The 19,433-nt window shown below is 46.2% G+C and overlaps 1 protein-coding gene across 2 annotated transcripts in view; it reads left to right on the top strand.

The window, feature by feature from the left end:
• Window positions 1–14,487, top strand: part of Tpm4 (tropomyosin 4) — a 28,280-nt gene extending 13,793 nt beyond the window's left edge. For both annotated transcript variants that reach the window (XM_008824673.3, XM_008824674.3), the window contains 6 exons: window positions 1,956–2,073; window positions 3,103–3,173; window positions 4,560–4,635; window positions 7,219–7,281; window positions 7,358–7,427; window positions 12,964–14,487. In XM_008824673.3, coding sequence (XP_008822895.1) covers window positions 1,956–2,073; window positions 3,103–3,173; window positions 4,560–4,635; window positions 7,219–7,281; window positions 7,358–7,427; window positions 12,964–13,046 — 481 coding nt within the window. In that variant the 3' untranslated portion in view covers window positions 13,047–14,487. The remainder of the gene's footprint in view (window positions 1–1,955; window positions 2,074–3,102; window positions 3,174–4,559; window positions 4,636–7,218; window positions 7,282–7,357; window positions 7,428–12,963) is intronic.
• The last annotated feature ends 4,946 nt before the right edge of the window (window positions 14,488–19,433 follow it).

Here is a 19,433-nt window from a genome sequence, read left to right as displayed (position 1 = left end):
GCCGCTCCCTCCCAAGTACCAGTATCAAAGGTGTGGATCGCCACACCTAGTGTGTTTTTGCCTGTCAGAGGATGATGACAGCCATAGGACAGAGAGAAGTGGTAAGATTGGCATAGATGGCACATCACGCCAGCCTGGCCTAGTCTGTGGAGTTTGATTGCCTGCGTGCATATATGTGTATGCAGCTTAGACATCCCTTATGCAAAATGTCTAAGAATGGACTGAGCCTTAGAGTTCAGGTGTTTTCAGGTTTGGTGATACTTACATACACATAATGAGATATCTTAAAGGTGGGGTCCAAGTCCAAACACAAAGTTCATTCATGTCTTCTGTTGGAGGGAGCTTTGAGACAGGGTCTCCCTTTAACCTCAGGTGACCTGGAACTCACTATGTAGAGCAGGCTGGCTTCAGTCTCAGAGACCTGCCTGCTTCTGCCTCCTGAGTGCTAGGATTAAACGTATGTGCCCAGCCTGTTTGTCTTTTATTTCCCTTCTACACATGGCCTGAAGTTCACGTCACATCTCTAGTGTGCCTTCCTTTTGGAGGGCCTGTCACATCAGGCTAGCGGTGGGATTTTCCACTTGTGGTACCATGACTGTGCTTGATGGCTAGCCTTAGAGTTCACAGAGCATTGGGGAGGTGCAGGCAGGAGAATCAGGACCTTAGGAGCTCAAAGCCATTCTTGGCTACACAGCAAGCTGGAGACCAGCCCGGGCTACAATGAGACCCTGTTCCAGTGCCATACCCCCAAGCCTAGTTTATTCTGGAGCAGCTATGTTTCTGGATTAGGGGGTGGTACCACAGCTTGTCCATTGTTTTGTTTCCATTCATTCCTGCTTTTGGAAGCTTCTGGTAATTCCACTTTCTGTCAGCATAACCTCTTTAGCACAGCACTCGGCCCGTGCATGGACTTTCATTTCCCCCAGCTCTGACTTGTTGGGACAGGGCCCTGCTGTGGATCCAGAGCTGTGCTGGAAGTCAGAGTCCTCCTGCCTCAGCTTCCCAAGTACAGGGGTGACACACTACCAACTTGCCCTGCTCCTCCAGCTCCCTCTTGTCCCTGAATAAGCCCAGCATTGATGACCCAGTCTAGAAAACTGTTAGTGGCGTACCCCTAGGCTCCACTGCAGCAGAACCTGCCTGCTCCTGGGCATCCTGCAGTGGGGCCCTGTGCCCGCTCCGCAGTGAGGCCGCTGCTCAGCCTGCCTTGTTAGTTACTGAAAGGATCACCAAGCAAAATGCAGCCTTGAACCAGACCAGCTCTGCCACTCTGTAACCTCGAACCTCTCTCTGCCTCAGATTCTTCAGCTGTAAAATGGGGGTAATTAGACCCACATCATGGGACAGTTTGAAAGCTGAGGTATTTGAAAGTGTCTCAGTTTGTCAGATATGATGATGCATGCCTGTCATTCCAGCACTTGGGAAGCTGAGGCAGAAGGATCCCAGGTTCAAGGACAGCCTGGGCTACGTATATGTAGCAAGTCTGAGGCCATCCAGCAAGGCCCTGTCTCATAAGACCTAAAAAGGAAAAAAAAAATGGGGCTGTGGTTGAAGCTCACTCTGCAGAGCACCCGTCTAGTGTGCCTGAAGCCCTGGGCTCCATCCCCAGGACCACATAAACTGGGCATGGTGGCACATACTTGTCATCCCAGCAATCAAGAGGTGGAGACCGGAGGATCAGGATCATTCTAAGTCATCCTTCACTAATAGCAGCCCTGTCTCAAAAAAACATGGCTGGGGAGAGGGCTCAGTGGGGTAAAGCGCTTGCTGCGCAAGCATGAGGACCTGAGTTCAGATCCCAGCACCCACATAAAAGCTGGACGTGGGGACATGCGTCTGTAATCCCACTTTCTGTGATAGGGTGCCGGGTAGATTCAGAGATGGTAGATTCAGAGATGAACAGCTCTGGTGGAGGTGCTCAGGTACCTGGTTCATACCTAGCTTGTCCCTTGCAGAGGCATGAAGGTAATTGAGAACCGGGCCATGAAAGATGAGGAGAAGATGGAGATCCAGGAGATGCAGCTCAAAGAGGCCAAACACATTGCTGAGGAGGCCGACCGCAAGTACGAGGAGGTGAGTGGGGCCGGCTGGGCAGCCATGGAAAGCAGGAGGAAGTGGTGTTGCGGACAGGAAGGACCCGGAGGAAGCCTATACTAGTCAGCCTCCCTCTGTGTAAACATCTGTTTCCAGAGACTGCCACTTGGCTGGAAAACTATTTTGCATGATGCCAAAAAAGTCCTGTGGCTGCTTGTCAGACTTCCTGGGTACCAATTCATCAGCTTACTCAGCCCCTCTTGTCCTTTAAGCTTAATGTGAGGCCGGTGGCAAAATCTGAGGACTGCGAGGGCCCCGCCTGGCTTTTGGGTCCCCCCCAACTTTTTATGTGAGGCCGGTGGCAAAATCTGAGGACTGCGAGTGCCCAGCCTGGCTTTTGGGTTCCACCCCCTTTTTTTTTTCCGTTTTGGAGACAGGATCTCACATTGTAGTTCAGGCTGGCCTGAAATTCACTGTTGCCCAGGCTAGCCTTGAATTCTCACCAGTCTTTCTGCCTCAGCTTCCCAAGTGCTGGGATTACAGGCGTGAACCACTGGGACAGCCTGCTTTTTTGTATACACATATATAAAGGGGATTTATTAAATTGGCTTACATGACACAGTCTGGGTAATTCAACGGTTTTTTTTTTTTTTTTTTTTTTTTTTTTTGAAATTTTTGAGAAAGGATTCATGTAGCCCAGGCTGTTTATGTAGCCAAAGATGGTCTTGAATCCTGATCCCCCTACTTCTACTTCCCAAATACTAGGTTGACAGGCATGTACCACCACACCTGCCTGGTTTGATTTGGTAGTCTTGAGACAAATTTTCATCATGTAGCACAGGATGGCTTAGAATTTACATCCTCCTGCCTCAGACTCCCAAACGTGAGGCTAGGCCAGGCCACACCAGGCCCTCGTCCTTCTGCCTCCATCAGTCTGTCCCTCCCCGTCCTTGCCTGCCTCACTCCATGGGGCCTGAAGATTTCCATTCCCTGTGGACCTAGGGCTGTTTGCAGGGGTACATTTGGGTGGTAGGGCTGAGTCTCCGTGGAGTGCCTCTGTCTTTTCAGGTAGCTCGTAAGTTGGTCATCCTGGAAGGTGAACTGGAGAGAGCTGAGGAGCGTGCCGAGGTGTCCGAACTGTAAGTGGCAGAACAGGACAGGGCAGGGCCAGCTCAGCTGGCTCATAGGGTGGTGGAGGAGGGAACACAGCGGGCCAGTTCAGCAGCTTTGCAGGGCGGAGTTGGGAGAGCTGGCTGTGGTCGGAACTGACTCCTTTTTGACGTCTAACAAAGAGTGGCCGCCGTTGGTTCTTACTGCCCAGGGAAGCTTTGCCTGCGTTTTCCCACCCAGACGCTGGGAAATGGGTCTGAGACCCAGGAGAGCACGGAGGCCCAGAAGTCTCCTTTTCCCAGACAGAGCTGATGTGCTTTCTTACTTTCTCCGGTTTAGTTTTGTTTTCTGTTTGGGGTTTTTTATTTTTGTTTTGTTTTGTTAGTTTTTTAAGGTAGGGTCTCATAGCCAGGTGTAGTGGTGCACACCGTTAGTCCCAGTACTTGGGAGGCAGAGGCAGACAGATCTCTCTGAGTTCAAGGCCAGCCTGGTCTATATAGCGAGGTTCAAGCCAGTTGGAGCTATAAGAAGACCCTGTCTCAGGGCTGGAGAGATGGCTCAGGGGTTAAGAACACTGACTGTTCTTGCAGAAGACCGGGGTTCGAATCCCAGCACACACATGACAGCTAACAACTGTCCGTAACTCCAGTTCCAGGGGATCCGACAGCCTCTTCTGATCTCCACGGCGGCATTGCACGACACAGGTGCACTTATCTACATGCAGGCAATACACACATACACATAAAATAAAAATAAACAAGGTATTTTTAAGAAGACCCTGTCTCAAAAAAAAAAAAAAAAAAAAAAAGACAGATAGAGAGAGATAGGGTCTTATGTGTAGCCCAGGAACTCCTGATCCTCCTCCTGGGTGGGATCACAGGCACACACACTGCGTGCTCTTCACAGAACCACGGCTGTGGGAGGCAGGCTTTGTTTCTGATGTTGGTGTTGGGCCCAGATACATTACCCTGGGGACTGCTGAGCCAGAATCCCACAGACCCACCCCCACACACAATGCTGCTCTGGTTTTGGCCTTGGACAGGTATTCAGCTCTGCAGAGCGCCCTGCTGGGCTAGGAGCCTTGGAGCCTTGCTCACAGATACTTTCCAGGCTCCCTGCTTGGAGTATGCAAGCTCTACAAGCCATCCCCCACCCCCTTCACCCTCCATCTCATTTGCACACCTTCCAGAAGGCCTTGCCAGTCACAGGTCTCTTTTGCCTCACCCCTGGCAGATGCCCAATCCTCCTGTGCCTGGCAGGATAGGATTCTGACAGGCTCCCAGCATTACACCTTAGAAAAAGCCACACTTTCTTCCCACATTCCTTTGGGGCAGTGTAAGTTTCTCCCTTTGAAAATGTGTAAGGGAGCTGGCTGCTGTAAGGGAAGAAAACAGAGATCTTTTGTCTTGGTGCAGAAAGTGCGGTGACCTGGAAGAGGAACTCAAGAATGTCACTAACAACCTGAAGTCACTGGAGGCTGCATCTGAAAAGGTGGGTGCTTGGGTTGACTTAGACGAGAACTTAAAGACTTTGTTCTTTGATTCATCCCAGGTGTCGATGTATACTGGTGTCAGGAACCAAAACTCCGTTTGTTTTGCAGCCTCGGTGCCCAGCGGTTGGGAATTGCCTCAGATTTCTCATGCAGGCTATCAGGTCTTCTGCCATGGGGCCTTAGCGCCATACATCGTGTGTATGTGTGCATGTATGTATGTGCCATGGCGTGCAGGTGGAAGTCAGGGGACAACTTTCGAGAGTCAGTTCTCCTCTTCCACTGTGTGGGTTCCAGGGATCGAACTCGGGTTGTCAGTCTTGGTGGCAAGCTCCTTTACCCTCTGAGCCATCCTGCCGACACCAACTCCATCTTTTACATCCACCTCAGGGAGGACAGAGGTAGACTATGAGATGGGTGTCTCTGCTTAGGGAGATGTGAGTGGGACCATATAAATACAGAGCCTCACTCCCACGTGTGCCCCTGGTTCCTCCAGAAATACCTTCAAAAAGGTGGAACTGGCCTTTTAGAATTCACTGCAGTCACGACAGGATAGGTCCACACAAAGGGCAATGACCATTGTCTGCTGGGGCCAACCGGCTCAACTCCACAGCCTCATCGCTTCCTCAGCCCCTCTTCAGTGACCCTTCGAAGTGCCCTGAACTTGGGTTTCACACACTGTCCTACTAACTCGTTAAACCTGAGTGCCCAGCCTGGTGTGACTTGCTTGAAAAGCCCCTATTTATCTGTCCTAGTTTCACGTCTACTGCTGTGATAAAATACCCTGACAAAAAGCAACTTAAAGTTAGAAAGGGTTTATTTCAGCTTATAGCTCCATCAATGCTGCTAGTCACTTCACATCCACAGTCGAGAGCAGAAAAACACAAATGCACACGTGCTCGCTCGCTTGTGCTCAGCTCCAGTTCTCCACTCTTAGCTCAGATCCTCTGCTTAGGGAAGGTGCTGCCCATGGTGGGCTGGGTCTTCCCACATCATTTAACTGGACATTCCCACACAGGTGTGCCCACAGGCCACTGTCCCACCGAGACTCTTCCCAGGGGATTCTGGGTTGTGGAGAGTTGGCAGTTAAAGCCAACCATCACAGCATCCTTTAGGCCTTCTTCGGAGAGGCCTTCCCTGAGTTTCGTCCAAGTTAAGGTGTCTCTTTCCATCAATTTCCTGTCATTACGTTGATTCACTGTGCATGCTAGACAGGCCCACCTACTGCTGAGCTGCATCCCAGGCCCATCATATTATGACCCAATTCATTGTACACCTCCCTTGTTAGACTGTGAGTTTCAGGTTTTTGTTTGTGTTGGTTTCTAGGTGGGTCTTGCTCTGTAGCCTAGATAGACCAGGCACCCTCCATCTCCTGTGCCACTCAGCCTCCCAAGTGCTGGAATGACTGCTGTGTGTTTACGTACTTATAAAACAAGGACGTACCGTCTTTTTTCCTTCCTTTTATAGTTTTTAAATGGATTTTTTTTTGCATGTGGCATGTATTTGCACGTGTGCAGAAGTGTATAGAGGCCAGGGGTTGGCATCCGCTGTCTTCCTCAGTTCTCCACCTTCTTCACTGAGACAGGGTCTCATTTGAACCCAGAGTTTGCAGAACTGGTTACGGTGGCCAGCTTACAGTGGCCAGCTTGCTCTGGGGATCTCAGCCCTCCCACATGTGGGCAAGCACTGGTTGGACTTGCTGAGTCATCTCCCCAGCCCCTTCCTCCTTTTTTTTTGAGACAGGGTCTCCCTATAGCCCCAGCTGGCCTAAAACTATGTAGACCAGGCTGGCCTCAAATTCAGAGAGATCCACCTGCCTCTGCCTCCCAAGTACTGAGATTAAAGGCAGTGCCACCATTCCCAGGTCCCCTTCCTCCTTTCTTAAAAGCTGTGTTCAGAGCTGGAGAGGTGGCTCAGTGGTTAAGTGTGCTTGCTTCCTGTTCTTCTAGAAGACCCAAGATCAGTTTCCTGCACCTATATCAGGCAGTTCACAACCACATGTAACTCCAGCTCCAGAAAGAGCGACTCCTCTGACCTCTATGAGACTCTCTACTCACATGCACAGACATACACATATACATAATTAAGAAATTAAAATAGGGACTGGAGAGATGGCTCAGTCGTAAGAGCACTGGCTGCTCTTTCAGAGGACCTGGGTTCTATTCCCAGGACTCATATTGTGGCTAACAACCTCCTAACTCCAGTTCCAGGGGCTGCAACGCCCTCTTCTGACCTTTTCAGGCATTGCATGACATGGGTGCACTTAATCTCCATGCAAGCAATACATTCATACACATAAAATAAAAATAATTTTAAAATTTTTTAAGAATTACATTTTTTAAAAGACTTAAAAAAAAGAAAAAAACAGTTATGATGGGACATTGAGATGGCTCAGCAGGTAAGGGTGCTTGCCACCAAGCCTTAGGACCTGTGTTCAATCCCTGTGACTCACAGGGTAGAAAGAGAGAACTGACTTATGTGGATTGGTCTCTGGTCTCCACATGTGTACCCTGGCATGTGCGCCCACACACATACACTCACACATACAAATAAGTGTGAAATCTTTATTCTGGTTTCTCCCACAGTATTCTGAAAAGGAGGACAAATATGAAGAAGAAATTAAGCTTCTGTCTGACAAGTTGAAGGAGGTGAGTGTGCTCACAACAGCCAGGCTGAGCTCCTGGGACTGCTCTGTAGATACATAGTGACTCTCTTCTTCCCCAGGCTGAGACCAGAGCCGAGTTTGCAGAGAGGACTGTTTCCAAACTGGAAAAGACCATCGATGACCTGGAAGGTACGAATCTCCATCTCTGTGTGTTGGTTAGGGCTCTCTAAATGTCTATAAAAAGTTGAGGGCGGTCTTGGGAGGACAGAGCTGGGCTTTGTTTGTCTTGGGAAAGGGCAGAGTAAGGAGGTCCTTTCACAGAGATGCCTTGCATTTTTCAAAAATGCCTCAAATTCTTACAGACCTCTCCCAGAGATCGGAAGCTTATCACAGTCTGAGGAAAGGGAAACACAGGAACTGCAGAGGCCTGAGGAGCCTGTGTCAGGCCAAGCCTAGCTGAGGCTACATATAACTCAGCGTCTCTTGAAGTTTCCTGTGTTATTCATGATAGAGCATGAAAATTCCAGAAACATGGTTAAGATGAGATTCCCCCAGGCTGCCTATCTCACCCAGGAAGGGGATAAAACTCAGTCTTCACATCCCATATCCCAGGGTCTGGCCATATGAGGGAGACACCCTGTACCAAAGGCTGACATGAACAGGTGACAGCAGAAGTCACCTGGGACGCAGTGGTGGGTGGGACGAAGCTCTGTCCCTTCCTAGTCACCATTCTTTTGAGACAGTCTCATTGTGTAGCCTTGGTTGGCATGTTACTCACTGTGTGGACCAGTTAGATGCCCCTGCCACTGCCTCCTGAGTGCTGGGATTAAAGGTGTGCACTGCCTCACCCAACCCATCCACCATCCTTTTGTTGTTGTTTGACTTTTTTTTTTAATCTTTTTTTTTTTAATTTTTAATAACTACATCATTAGAAGAAGCATTTCACTACAGCTTTAACATATTCAGTAACACACTCCAGAGCAAGAGTACATCTCTTTCACAAGTGGGTGCAAGTTTCTAGGTTCACAGTTGAATTAATACAGTTATACAATATTGAACTCAGTATAAGCCCTGTAAAACATAAAATTGAATGAGATTTTAACCTTTAAAAAAGATCTCCATTTCATTTTAGAATATATTGTTCCTTGCAGAAAGGCTCATTGTTTTTGCTAGTAACACTGAGATGTTGGCACATACATCTCTAATCTGTATGTATCTGATTGTTACTAGTCATAATCGGTTGCACTCGGATCCTTGGCACCTGTATTAGCGTATAGAGCCATCGGGTATATTTCAATGGTAATGATTATAACCTTTACTAATTAATGTGACATGAATTTCCATGCTTCCTCCTCAAATATACTTTTTAAAATTTGTTGATTTGTGTGTGTGTGTGTGTGTGTGTATATCACACAGAACATCCCAAACCATCTTATTCAACTATACACCACTTCCCAGATAGCACCCTCCCATAACCTCCCTCCCCCCTCTAGAGCCCTTATACTCTGATATCCCTGTTACTATCTGCTGTGTTGTTGGCACCCCCAGCCATTCCCTACTACTTGCCTTTTAGGAGGGTCAGCTGTTCCTCATCTAGCAGCAATCAGTTGTCAGTATTCCTTTAGCTAAGGTCTGCTGTTCATTTTCCCAGTTCTATGCTGGGTTACTACCTGGGAGTCCATTTGGCCACCCTGGCCAACAACTCAAAAGAAGGGATCACCTATCTGGCATTGTTGCTTGTTATGTAGCCTTTAGCTATGCATATGGACTCTTAAGAAATTATATTGGCCCCTTTAATCTTTGGTTATACTTTCCTTTTGGGTGTTTAAGGCCATACAGTTGGCCCAGATAAACCAATTTATTTTTACTCTTAAGGTCATTTGAGGATCTATTCCTCAGGGGTCATCTGGGCTTGGGAGGAGCCCCTGGCTCCTTTCTTTTACCAGTTCCACCTATGTGAAGATAAGTCAAAGGTCCTGCTCGACCATGGTTGGCTTCGCTTGGAAGCATGGAGGAAATGATTCATCTGTGTTGATCCTCCTCTTTGTAGACTGGACACTGGTTCAAGTCCATCTGGTGGGGTCTCCTCGGCCTCCTTGATCAAGAGGACAGGTCTTGAGGTCTTGTGGACACTGCCTTGCCCAGCCCATCCACCATCCTTTTAAAGACTCATGACTACTTCCCTGCTAACCTCAGCCCACACAGCAATCACTCCCTAGATCTCTGACATGGAGTATAGCTTTCTCCTGATTCACAGTCTGTTTTCTCCTTTTTCTCCTCCCCATTTATCCATGGTGCTCTGTCTCTTCTACCTCGCCTCAAATCTCTTCCTGGGGACCTCCGCCCTATAGCTCTATGCCCAGAAGCTCAAGTAAAGAACTATCAGGGCTGGACTATGCCCTCAACACCATGACCTTTCTCTGAGGGACAGCTGGGTGCCACCCTGGGTCCCAGCAAGCCTTCTCCCCACCTGTCTGACTGAAACAAAGACAGACCATCTTCATCTTATGCCATCTTCTTCTGTCCTCGCTATCTTTGAGCTGTAGCCAAAATGCCTTTGCCCAATAAGTACAAGAGGTGGGCACTTAGCACTCTCCTTACTAAAAGAAAGATGAAGCCCATGTCATCCTTTCCTGAAGACAAGAAAACAAAAGCCAATGTGTCATGAGCCCTCAAATGTGACATTAGCTGACTACAGCTGTATGCCAGTCGCTGTTCCTTAAACAGAAATTGTTTAAATGGGGAGTCAGCCCTCCATACTTCTTAGGTGGCCTAACAGTCAGCAGATCAAACAAGGCCACCCTCAAACAGGGTTCAGGTTACTAATCTCTGAAATTTGGACTTTGTTTGTATTGAGGCAGGGTCTCACATAGCCCAGGCTGACCTCTAACTCTGTGTAGCCCAAGATGACCATGAACTCTTGATCCTCCTGGAATGGAACCCCAGGCTTCATGTAGGAGGTGTGAGCTCTCTGTCCCCTGAGCTACATCCCCAGCCCAACACTGACATTTTGATGTCAAAACCGTATCTCCCAGACCACTACTACCTGTGAGCGTAGAAAGTGCATGAGATAGCCATTACATCATCAACTTGTGACCATTCCTTCCAAATACATCTATTCTGGGCTGAGGACATGGCTCAGCCAGTAAAGTGCTTGCTTTGCAAGCATGAGGACCTCAGTTCATCAGAAGCTGTGTAAAAAAAAAAAAAAAACAGGCTGTGGTGGTGTGGACTTACAATCCTAGGGGCCAGCCTGTCTAGCCTACTCAGGAGTTTCTGGCCAATGACCCTATCTCAAAAACAAAAGGTAGGAGCTGTAGCCGGTGAGAGTGCTGTGCTTACTGCTCTTGCAGAGGACCTGAGTTCAGTTCCCAGCACCCAACTCCAGCTCCAGGATATCTGACAGCCTCTCTGGCCTCTATGTGCATCTGCCCACATGGAGCATACATACACACATAAGTACAAATATTTTTAAAATACAAAAACCAAGGTAAATGATCTCTGGGGAACCACCACCAGGCCTGTCCTCAGAACCCCCACACAGATTCATCTTTCCTGAGCTACCCATACTTCTCCATCGCTATCTCCATTCTAGTCTGACATTCACCCTCAACCATTTCATAAACCCTGCCCCACACTCGTTGCCTTACATAGGCTCTGGAAAGATTACAGACTTTGTGAGAGGGTGGGGTGCTTTGTTTGTTCTGGATTTTTCCAAACACAAGTAGCCTCCACCCTTTGAAATAACTGTCCAGTCCATCTGTCAGTCAGTCCTAAGGGAACTCCGGAACTCCCGCAGACCATTGGCGTGAAGCTTGAGTCCTGCCCGCTATGCCTGAGTTTTGTCCTGGGTCTCAAGGATAGGGGATGCTTTACAGGGAGGCTGTTCCATCTCAGACCTAGAGGCAGAACAGGTACATGAAGGCAGGGCTGATGATAGGAAACCTGGGATGTGCCCCCTTCACCACTGGAGCTGTGGACTGTGCCAACTGTTTATCTTCCCTGAGAAATAGACGTGCAGGCATGGAGCAGCTGGCTCAACAAGCATCCAGCTGGCATTGGTTCACACAACCTGGATGGACCGAGGTGCTGGCAGAGCCCTTCCGGGTCACAGTGGCTTAGCTTGTCACACTGAAGTTTCAGTGGTTATAGAAAGGCTGCCGTGGTCTGCTGTCATAAGGGCTTTTTTCTTTCTGAAAATTTCCAGGCTGGTCCTATCACAGTTTATGGGGCATTTCACAGGCTTCCAGTATTTTAATGACTCAGCCTGGTCCTCTATCAGCCATCCCTCACACAAACCAATTTTCTCTCATGCTTTACTATGCAGAGCTTGCAATAGCTTCTTTTTAGTATTTTATGTTTTAAGTATGTGTTTGTGCTGTGTGTCTGTGTTGGGTTTGTACTGAGAAGGCCAGGAGAATGTCCGATCCCCCAGAACTGGAGTTACAGGCAGTAGTGAACTGTCATGGGTGCTGGAAACTGAACCCAGGTCCTCTGTAAGAGCAGAGTAGTATGTTCTTAACTGCTGAGCCAGCTCTCCAGACAATGGGTATTTTATTATTTTATTTTATTTTATTTCTGTGTATAAGTGTATTGCCTGCATGTGTGTAAGTGTACCTGTGTCTTGCAGTGCCCACAGAGGTCAGAAGAGGGCGTCGGTTCCCCTGGAACTGTAGTTACAGATGGATCTTAGCCACCATGTGGGTGTGGGGAATCAAACCTAGGTCCTCTGTAAGAGCAACCAGTACTCTTAACCACTGAGCCATCTCTCCAGCCCACGGGGTTTTTTTGTTTTGTTTTGTTTTTTAATCATTACATTTACTTATTTATTGGGTGGGGTGCACAAGTACCACAACACAGATGTGGAGATCAGAGGACAACCTGCAGGAGTCAGGTTTCTCCTTCCACCATGTGGGGTCCAGGAATCAAACTCAGCTCATCAGGCCTGGTAGCAAGTGTCTTTACCTGCTGAGGCATCTTGCCAGCCTGGCTTTTTGTGTGTGTTAGCCTTGAATTCACTGTATCCCAGCATGGCCTTAAGACTCCTGATCCTCCTGCCTCTGCCTCCCAAGTGCATGGACTAAAACCACATGCCACCACACCCAGCCTAGTATCCTGTTTTGTTGTTGTTGTTGTTTAGATTTACTTTATGTTTATGCATACATATGTGGGGGCCAGCAGAGGCCAGACTCAAGGATCAGATCCTCTGGAACTAGAGTTATGGAGAGTTGTGAACTATGCATTGTGGGTGCTGGAAATCCAATTCTGGTCCTCTGGAAGGGCAGCAAATGCTCTTAACCTCCAATCCTTAGTATCCTGATTGACTCAAATGTGGTTCTTGGCCCCTATTATTCCATGGCATTCTGTGATTAAATCAAAGCACTCACTTTTTGGGGGGCTGGAGAGATGGCTCAGCAGTTAAGAGCACTGACTGATTCCCAGCACCCACATAGCTGCTACTAACCATTCTTAACTACAGTTCCAGGGGAATCTGAAGCCTCTTCTGACCTTCGTGGCATTGGCACGACACGGGTGCACTCACATACATGTAGGCAATACACTCATACACATAAAAATTATAAAAAAAATTTTTAAAGCACTTTCTTAGCTACGACTTTAACTATGGTAGTTTAAGGCTTACAATTCCCCACTACCACCTTTTTTTTCCTCCTTTAACAAAGATGTTTATTAATTCATTTCTCCTTCCCTTCTTAATCCTTACCAGAAAAACTTGCCCAGGCCAAAGAAGAGAATGTGGGCTTACATCAGACACTGGATCAGACACTAAACGAACTTAACTGTATATAACCAACCAGAAGCAGCAAGGTCTTGATCTGACACCAACTCCAGAGTGCTGTGTCTCCCTTTCTTCTTGTAAGAAGTTCCTTTTATGATTGCATCTCCGCTTTGCTGGAAATGTTAAGCAGATAATGAATTCGTGACCAAATATTTTGTACCAGGCAAGCTTTGAGCACCAGTTAAACTGAATTCTTTCCTTTTCCTCTCAAATGGCACTGGCTTCTTCAGCTCTATTTTTATTAAGTTGCATTTATTCCTCAAATAAGCAGGGTATTTCTTGCTGAGTGTAATGTCTTAAGGCTGAGGGCACTTGGTTCCCAGGAAGTAGTCAGCCCCACACTTTCAAGCACAGGCTCTGGTATCTTAATAGTCATAGGTTGACTTCAGCATCAAAGACTATTTAACTTATCTGGTTGCTGTTGGCAAAGTTACAGGAGGCTGGGGACCATCACAAGAAAACAGGTGGGGATTTTCCATCCAGAACAAAAAGAGAAAGCAGACTATGGTAGGAAGTCTCAAGCCACAGCCAGATTGGCCTGGTCATGCAGGGCCTGCTCCACACCACTGTGCAGAGCAGACTTCCATCATCTGGCGAGGACAGTGGGTGATAATGGCCCAGGTGTCTTCTGAATAGATCCTTGATGCTCTGCTGCACACATTTCCCTTTTGTTCCAAAGCTGTCCTCCTGAGCGAGCAAGTGTCTTATCCCAGGACATGTCTGCTGTGGTCTCAGGTCATCTACTCAGCAGGGAATATGGTAGGGTTTGATTCTATTCAGACCAATCATGTCAAAAAGACTGCTAGCAAGGCTGGGCTTGGTATCTCACACCTTTAATCCCAGCACTCAGAGTAGAGGCAGCTAGCCTGGGCTACATAGCAAGACCCTGTCTTCCCCTTTCCCCCACAGAAAGGCTGCTAGCAAGGCAGTGTCTTCGTATTAACAAATGTTGAGCATCGAAGGTTTCAGGCAGCAAAGCAGTAATAAAAAGAAAAATTGGCTCAACTTCATCTCCACTGTTCAGGGAACAGCAGATGGAAAATACTTAGCCAGGATTTTAATTCCTTCTGGAATTCTGTGATTAAAAAAACCAAGAAACTCCTGATTGAACTGGATACGGAGTATTCTGAAGGTGGAGGCTGCACATTTTATTGGCTTTGTTGTATAATTGCTTTCTCCGTTAACATCTCAGAGCTGAAACATTCCACATCCCCCAGTGTTGTGGGGCCAACTTGAGTTTACAATCCTGACGGAAAATCACCCTGCTTCTCACTTATCCGAACCCCTTGCCCCTCACTCCTATTTATTAAGCATCACACTACCCAGGAGATAAACTAGCAAATTGTGCAGTTGAATAGAGCCCACACTTTTCTTCAGATTCTTGCATCTGTATCGTATCTGATAGTATCATTTTTTTCTACATTTTGGTCAAATAAATTTTTACATAAATGACAATGTGTGGATTTTCTTTATTCTTTAGAGGTTTTTTATGTGTATGAGTGTTTTCCCTGCATGTATGTGTATGTACCATGTGTGTGCCTGTTGCCCAAAGAACCCAGAAGAGGGCGGCATCATCTCTCCTGGAGCTGAAGTCAGAGGTGGTTGTGAGCCACCCTGGGGTGCTGGGAACTGAACCTGGGTCCTCTGCAAGGGCAGCCAGTGCTCTTACTGCCGTCTCTCCATCCCCAGATTTTCCTTTTAATTAAGTCAAACAATTTTTTGACAATTCATATGGGTATATGATGCACTCTGGTTATTCTCTGCCCCTCACCCTTTTTAAAATTCCCTCCCATGCCTATCAATCCACTCGCACCATCACTACCTGTCACTTCCCCAGATTGATAGCTTCTGGGTTGTTTTGAAATCCCACTTAGTTTAGTCAGGGCCTTCTGCGTGACCATGATTTGGAACTGTCCACTGGAGCCTGATGGGCCGCTAGTGGATACACAGCTGAAGGCAATGACTTCCCAGCTCCCCGAATCTATCAGTAGTGATTAGAGCACTAGTGAGCAGTGGGGCCCTCTGAGCCCTCCTCTCTCCATATCTGTTGATTGTCCTATTCTTGCACAGCCCTGGTAGTCCTTGAAAGCTACAATTAACTTTTCTCCACTGTTTGGCCAACACAGCAGGCTTCCCCTTTGACCTCTAAAGAGGACAGGTTTTAACAGTCCTGTTCTCCCACTCCCCCTCCCTCCGACTTTAAAAAAAAAAAATACATCTTCCCGCCTTCTGCAGGAAGCAGAAGCCGCCCTTTTAAAAAGACCCCAGCTCAAGACCCGGGCAGACATTTTCCCTGCCCGAAAGGGAATCTGTTCCATGTGTTCCTTTGCTAATAAACCCTATTTTGATGGAGTTTTAGCTGTGCCTCTGTGCCTCATCATCCATTCGCTCGTTCTCCGCCAACTTTTTACCTATCAGATGGTGCCAAAACCCGGCTCTTACTTCAAGGGACCCAGACCCGCCTGGACTTCTCCAATGCTATTAACTGGGCTCTCAGGTATACTTCTTTTCTCTCTCCTCCTCTCCCCAGCCCTCTGCTTTGCTCTCACCTCTTTCTGGCTCTCCTCACTGGGAACACTCTCCCTTGCCTACTTCTTTTGATCTCCTTTCCCATTGATTTTCACCACGCCCAGACAGCACTGTGGTCTCCATGATGGACCTGCTTCATCCGTTCCCTATCTCGGTTCCCCCACTGGCCGCTCACCACCGGCATCTCGCCCCCCCCCCTTTGCCATGGGCCTGCAAGGTCTGCTGTCTTCCATCCTTTTTCCTGTCTTTATCCTCTTCCACTGCCTTTCCTCTTCATGTTCGAATGACATCTTTATCTGGTAATTTTAAAGGAATTATTCAGATTTTAACATCTTTTATATGGTATTTGCTAATTTATAAAAATGACTATTTTAAATTCCTACTGTTTTACATAGTATATTTGTTAGTTTCTAAAGGGAACTTAAAGTTTTTCTAGCCATTTGCCTTCAAGGTGCAAAGGGATCTGACACTTTGTGATGACTAGACCTGTGAAGCACATGGAAATTTGCTGTACTCCAGAGCCAAAACCTTACAAGAGACAAGCTACTATCAACACATAGTTACAGCAATGAGAGGTAAAAAGTAATAGTCTACTTGAGTGAGAGGCTTGAGATGCAGCCTCTACTGGTCTTAACTCCTCCCCTTTCTACATTGTGATTCTAAGCCTATTTTTCTCTGGAATAGTTATTTCCCTCTCTGATACTCAGATGCTCTATGTTTGCTTATGTTCCTGCCCCATCATTCCCTGAGTGCTTTCTAGTTATAATGTCAGGGTAATATTAATTATATTGGTAAATTGTCACATGCTGTTTGAGCTCACTGAGACGCTAACTCTGAAGATGCCTTCCCTCTTCCCTCTTCAGACTTATGCCTATTATCTCAAAATGTGTTCTCCAAGACTTTTCCAGGTTCAAGCTGGCCCCTTGAGCCTGTGACAAGGAGGAGAACAATGAAACAGCCTAAGAGTAAAGACACTATGCAGTTGAGAACTGCCAAGGTGTAAATTAATTTCAACAGAGGGTATTACTGACTATAATAAAACTAGCTAATGGAATTATTTTCAGTACTATTTACATTTTATTAATTCTTAACCTAACCTAATCTGTTAATGTTTCCTTTTATCCTATCTCCTCTGATTTATGTTCTTAGATTGACAAGGTTTTATTAACTTCCTTCAGTTATTTAACTCTTAAAAAAGAAAAAGAGGCTACCTCAAATCTATATCGAAACTTAACTCTTTCTTTAGGCCCCTAATTACCTATACAAAATGACATCTAAACTGGTTGGGTAAGATTCTATTTGTTGAATACCATTTTTTTCTTTTAGTTTACTTTCATGGTGTTTTAAGATGTATTCATGTTGTTTGTCTACTTCAAAGGTGTTTTAGTTTAAAAATGATAAATCAACCACATTCTTATCAAAGACTATGTAACTAAATATGTATATACAGTCAACATCAATTTTGCTTCTTAAAATTAATTTACTTGGTATCATACTAATTTTTAAGTAAAATCTGATACAAACTAAAAATGCTAAATTAACACCAAATACTTTTTTCAGCCAAAATATTCTCTCTCTTTACTAAAATATATAAATTAATTTTAACTACCTCTCTCCCTATCTCTCTCTCCTTCTCTCTCTCTCCCTCCCTCTCTCTCACCACTACCCTTCTGGGGCTCTACCAAACCTCTACTAAACCACCACCCTTCTGGGGCTCCTCTACCCTCAGCTTCTACTAAATAAACCTCAGGATCAACTTGTTCCACAAGCTCCCCTCCCTTCTGGTTCACTGCGTTTTTTCCGCTTGTCTCCCATCCGATTCCTTGTACTTAGTCTCCATCTACTGGCTGGTTGTGCCACGCTCTCATTGCAGGGTTTTCCGCTCTTTTTGCTTGCCTCAAAATCACACATGTGTCGGAAACCCCCTTCCATCCTCTGGACACTTGGAAATAACTTGAAAATAATAACTAGAACCCAAGCAACAACAAAAAAAAGGACACTTTGTTTTGATGCCTGGTTCTCCTTGCTCTCGTTTTGTGTGACCAATGCCAAACCCCTTTCCTCCTATTCCCACCTCTCCCTGATGATCTAATTGTGGGACGCCACCTTCTGGGACTTGGAAATAGCTCAGAAAATAATAACTAGAATCCGAGCAACAAATAAAATGTCGCTTTGTTTTGATGCCTGGTTCTCCTCACCCACTTGCTGTGTTCTTTCTCTATCTCCTCTTCACTCTGTACTTAATCTGTCACTATGGGAAACACCCACTCAAAGTCTCAGGGTCTCACACCTCTTGCTTGTCTTCTTAAATCCTTAAAACAACTAGGACCTTCAAATACAATCAGGCCAAAACACCTGAAGTTCCTGTGCACCACTGCCTGGCCTCAGTACGAGTTAGATAATAACTCTGTTTGGTCGGACACTGGAACCTTAAACTTCAATATTTTGAGAGATTTAGAAAAATTCTGCCATTGTAAAGGCAAATGTTCTAAATTACCATACATCCAAGCTTCATTTGATCTCCGTGCTAATCCCTCCCTCTGGAAGTTCCTGTGCACCACTGCCTGGCCTCAGTACAAGTTAGATAATAACTGTTCGGCCAGACACTGGAACCTTAGACTTTAATATTTTGAGAGATTTAGGAAATTTCTGCCATTGTAAAGGCAAACGGTCTGAATTACCATACATCCAAGCTTCCTTTGATCTCCGTGCTAATCCCACTGTCTGGGTCCCATGTTCTTCCCAGCAGGATCTTCTCGCTAAGACAGTTTCACGGGATCCCAACCCCCAGCCTGAGGCACAGCCAAGTCCTCCCCATGCTCTCCCCTTGCTATACTCTCCCTTGCCTCCCATTTCAGGGCCCAACCCATCTCTCCTCCTTTCTCCAACTCGAACTCCCTCTCTATACCACAATGTTTCCCCTCTCCAGCACCACTCTAAGTCCATCATCCACTCTCCTTCCCCTAACTCTCCTCTACTTAAGGATATGCAAAACTTTAAACACCTCCTTGCCAAATATTCCCTAGTCTCCCTTATTCTGGCTTCTAGCTCAAATAACCTGTTTATCCCTCCTATAATCTAACTTCTACTTTGATTCCAGGCCCTGCCTAACCCATTTATCCCTCCTGTATCTAACTTCTACTTTGATTTCAGACCCTGCCTCTGGTACCCCTGCCCCTCTGTCCCCTCATGGACAGGACACCCTTCCCATCTCTTCCACTCCAACAGTTATATACTCTAAACAGGGTTATAGCACAGTTTTCCTTAATTGATTATGCTGGAGGTTGTAAATGTCAATTTGATAATGTTTAACTATGTACCAATTGCTTTTTTCCACCTAAAGCAAGGTTTTCATAGACCACTCACTAAACTACATAAGGTAAAAGATTTACCTAAAAACTTATAAAACACAATATGTAATATTAACTTATTACATTATCTTATTTGTATAATTTAGATTCCATGTTCTTTTAATAAGATGATGGTACACACTACTTTCTTCTGAGTCAAACAACTACCACCTTCATGACTTCAGCTGTGTCCACTAACAAAAAAATCATCACAATTGAACTTGATGATTTGACAAACTGTATTCTTTAATTAAAAGAGAAGGAGTAAACAGGGTCATTGGACCCTCACCTGAGTATCCGCCTGCTCTTCCCAGCCAACTGTATGTAATTTGACCCTAATCACATGGTCTCCTGGACTTGGAAAAGACTAAAGTATATTATCTAAAAAGGCTAGGAAGAGAAGGCTTGATCCATGCTGGGTTAAGGCTTTCCGATGTAAATACTCTCAGGTCACTCATACACCTCAGCAACCCCTCAGTCATCTCTGTGAGTAAGCTCAGTAAATTCACTGGTTCCCCC

Source organism: Nannospalax galili, unplaced genomic scaffold (assembly GCF_000622305.1).
Source record: "Nannospalax galili isolate Female #2095 unplaced genomic scaffold, S.galili_v1.0 scaffold529, whole genome shotgun sequence".
In the NCBI taxonomy this organism is placed as follows: domain Eukaryota; kingdom Metazoa; phylum Chordata; class Mammalia; order Rodentia; family Spalacidae; genus Nannospalax; species Nannospalax galili.
Note: the sequence above shows the minus strand (reverse complement) of the source record. Positions and strands in the feature narration are given on the sequence as shown.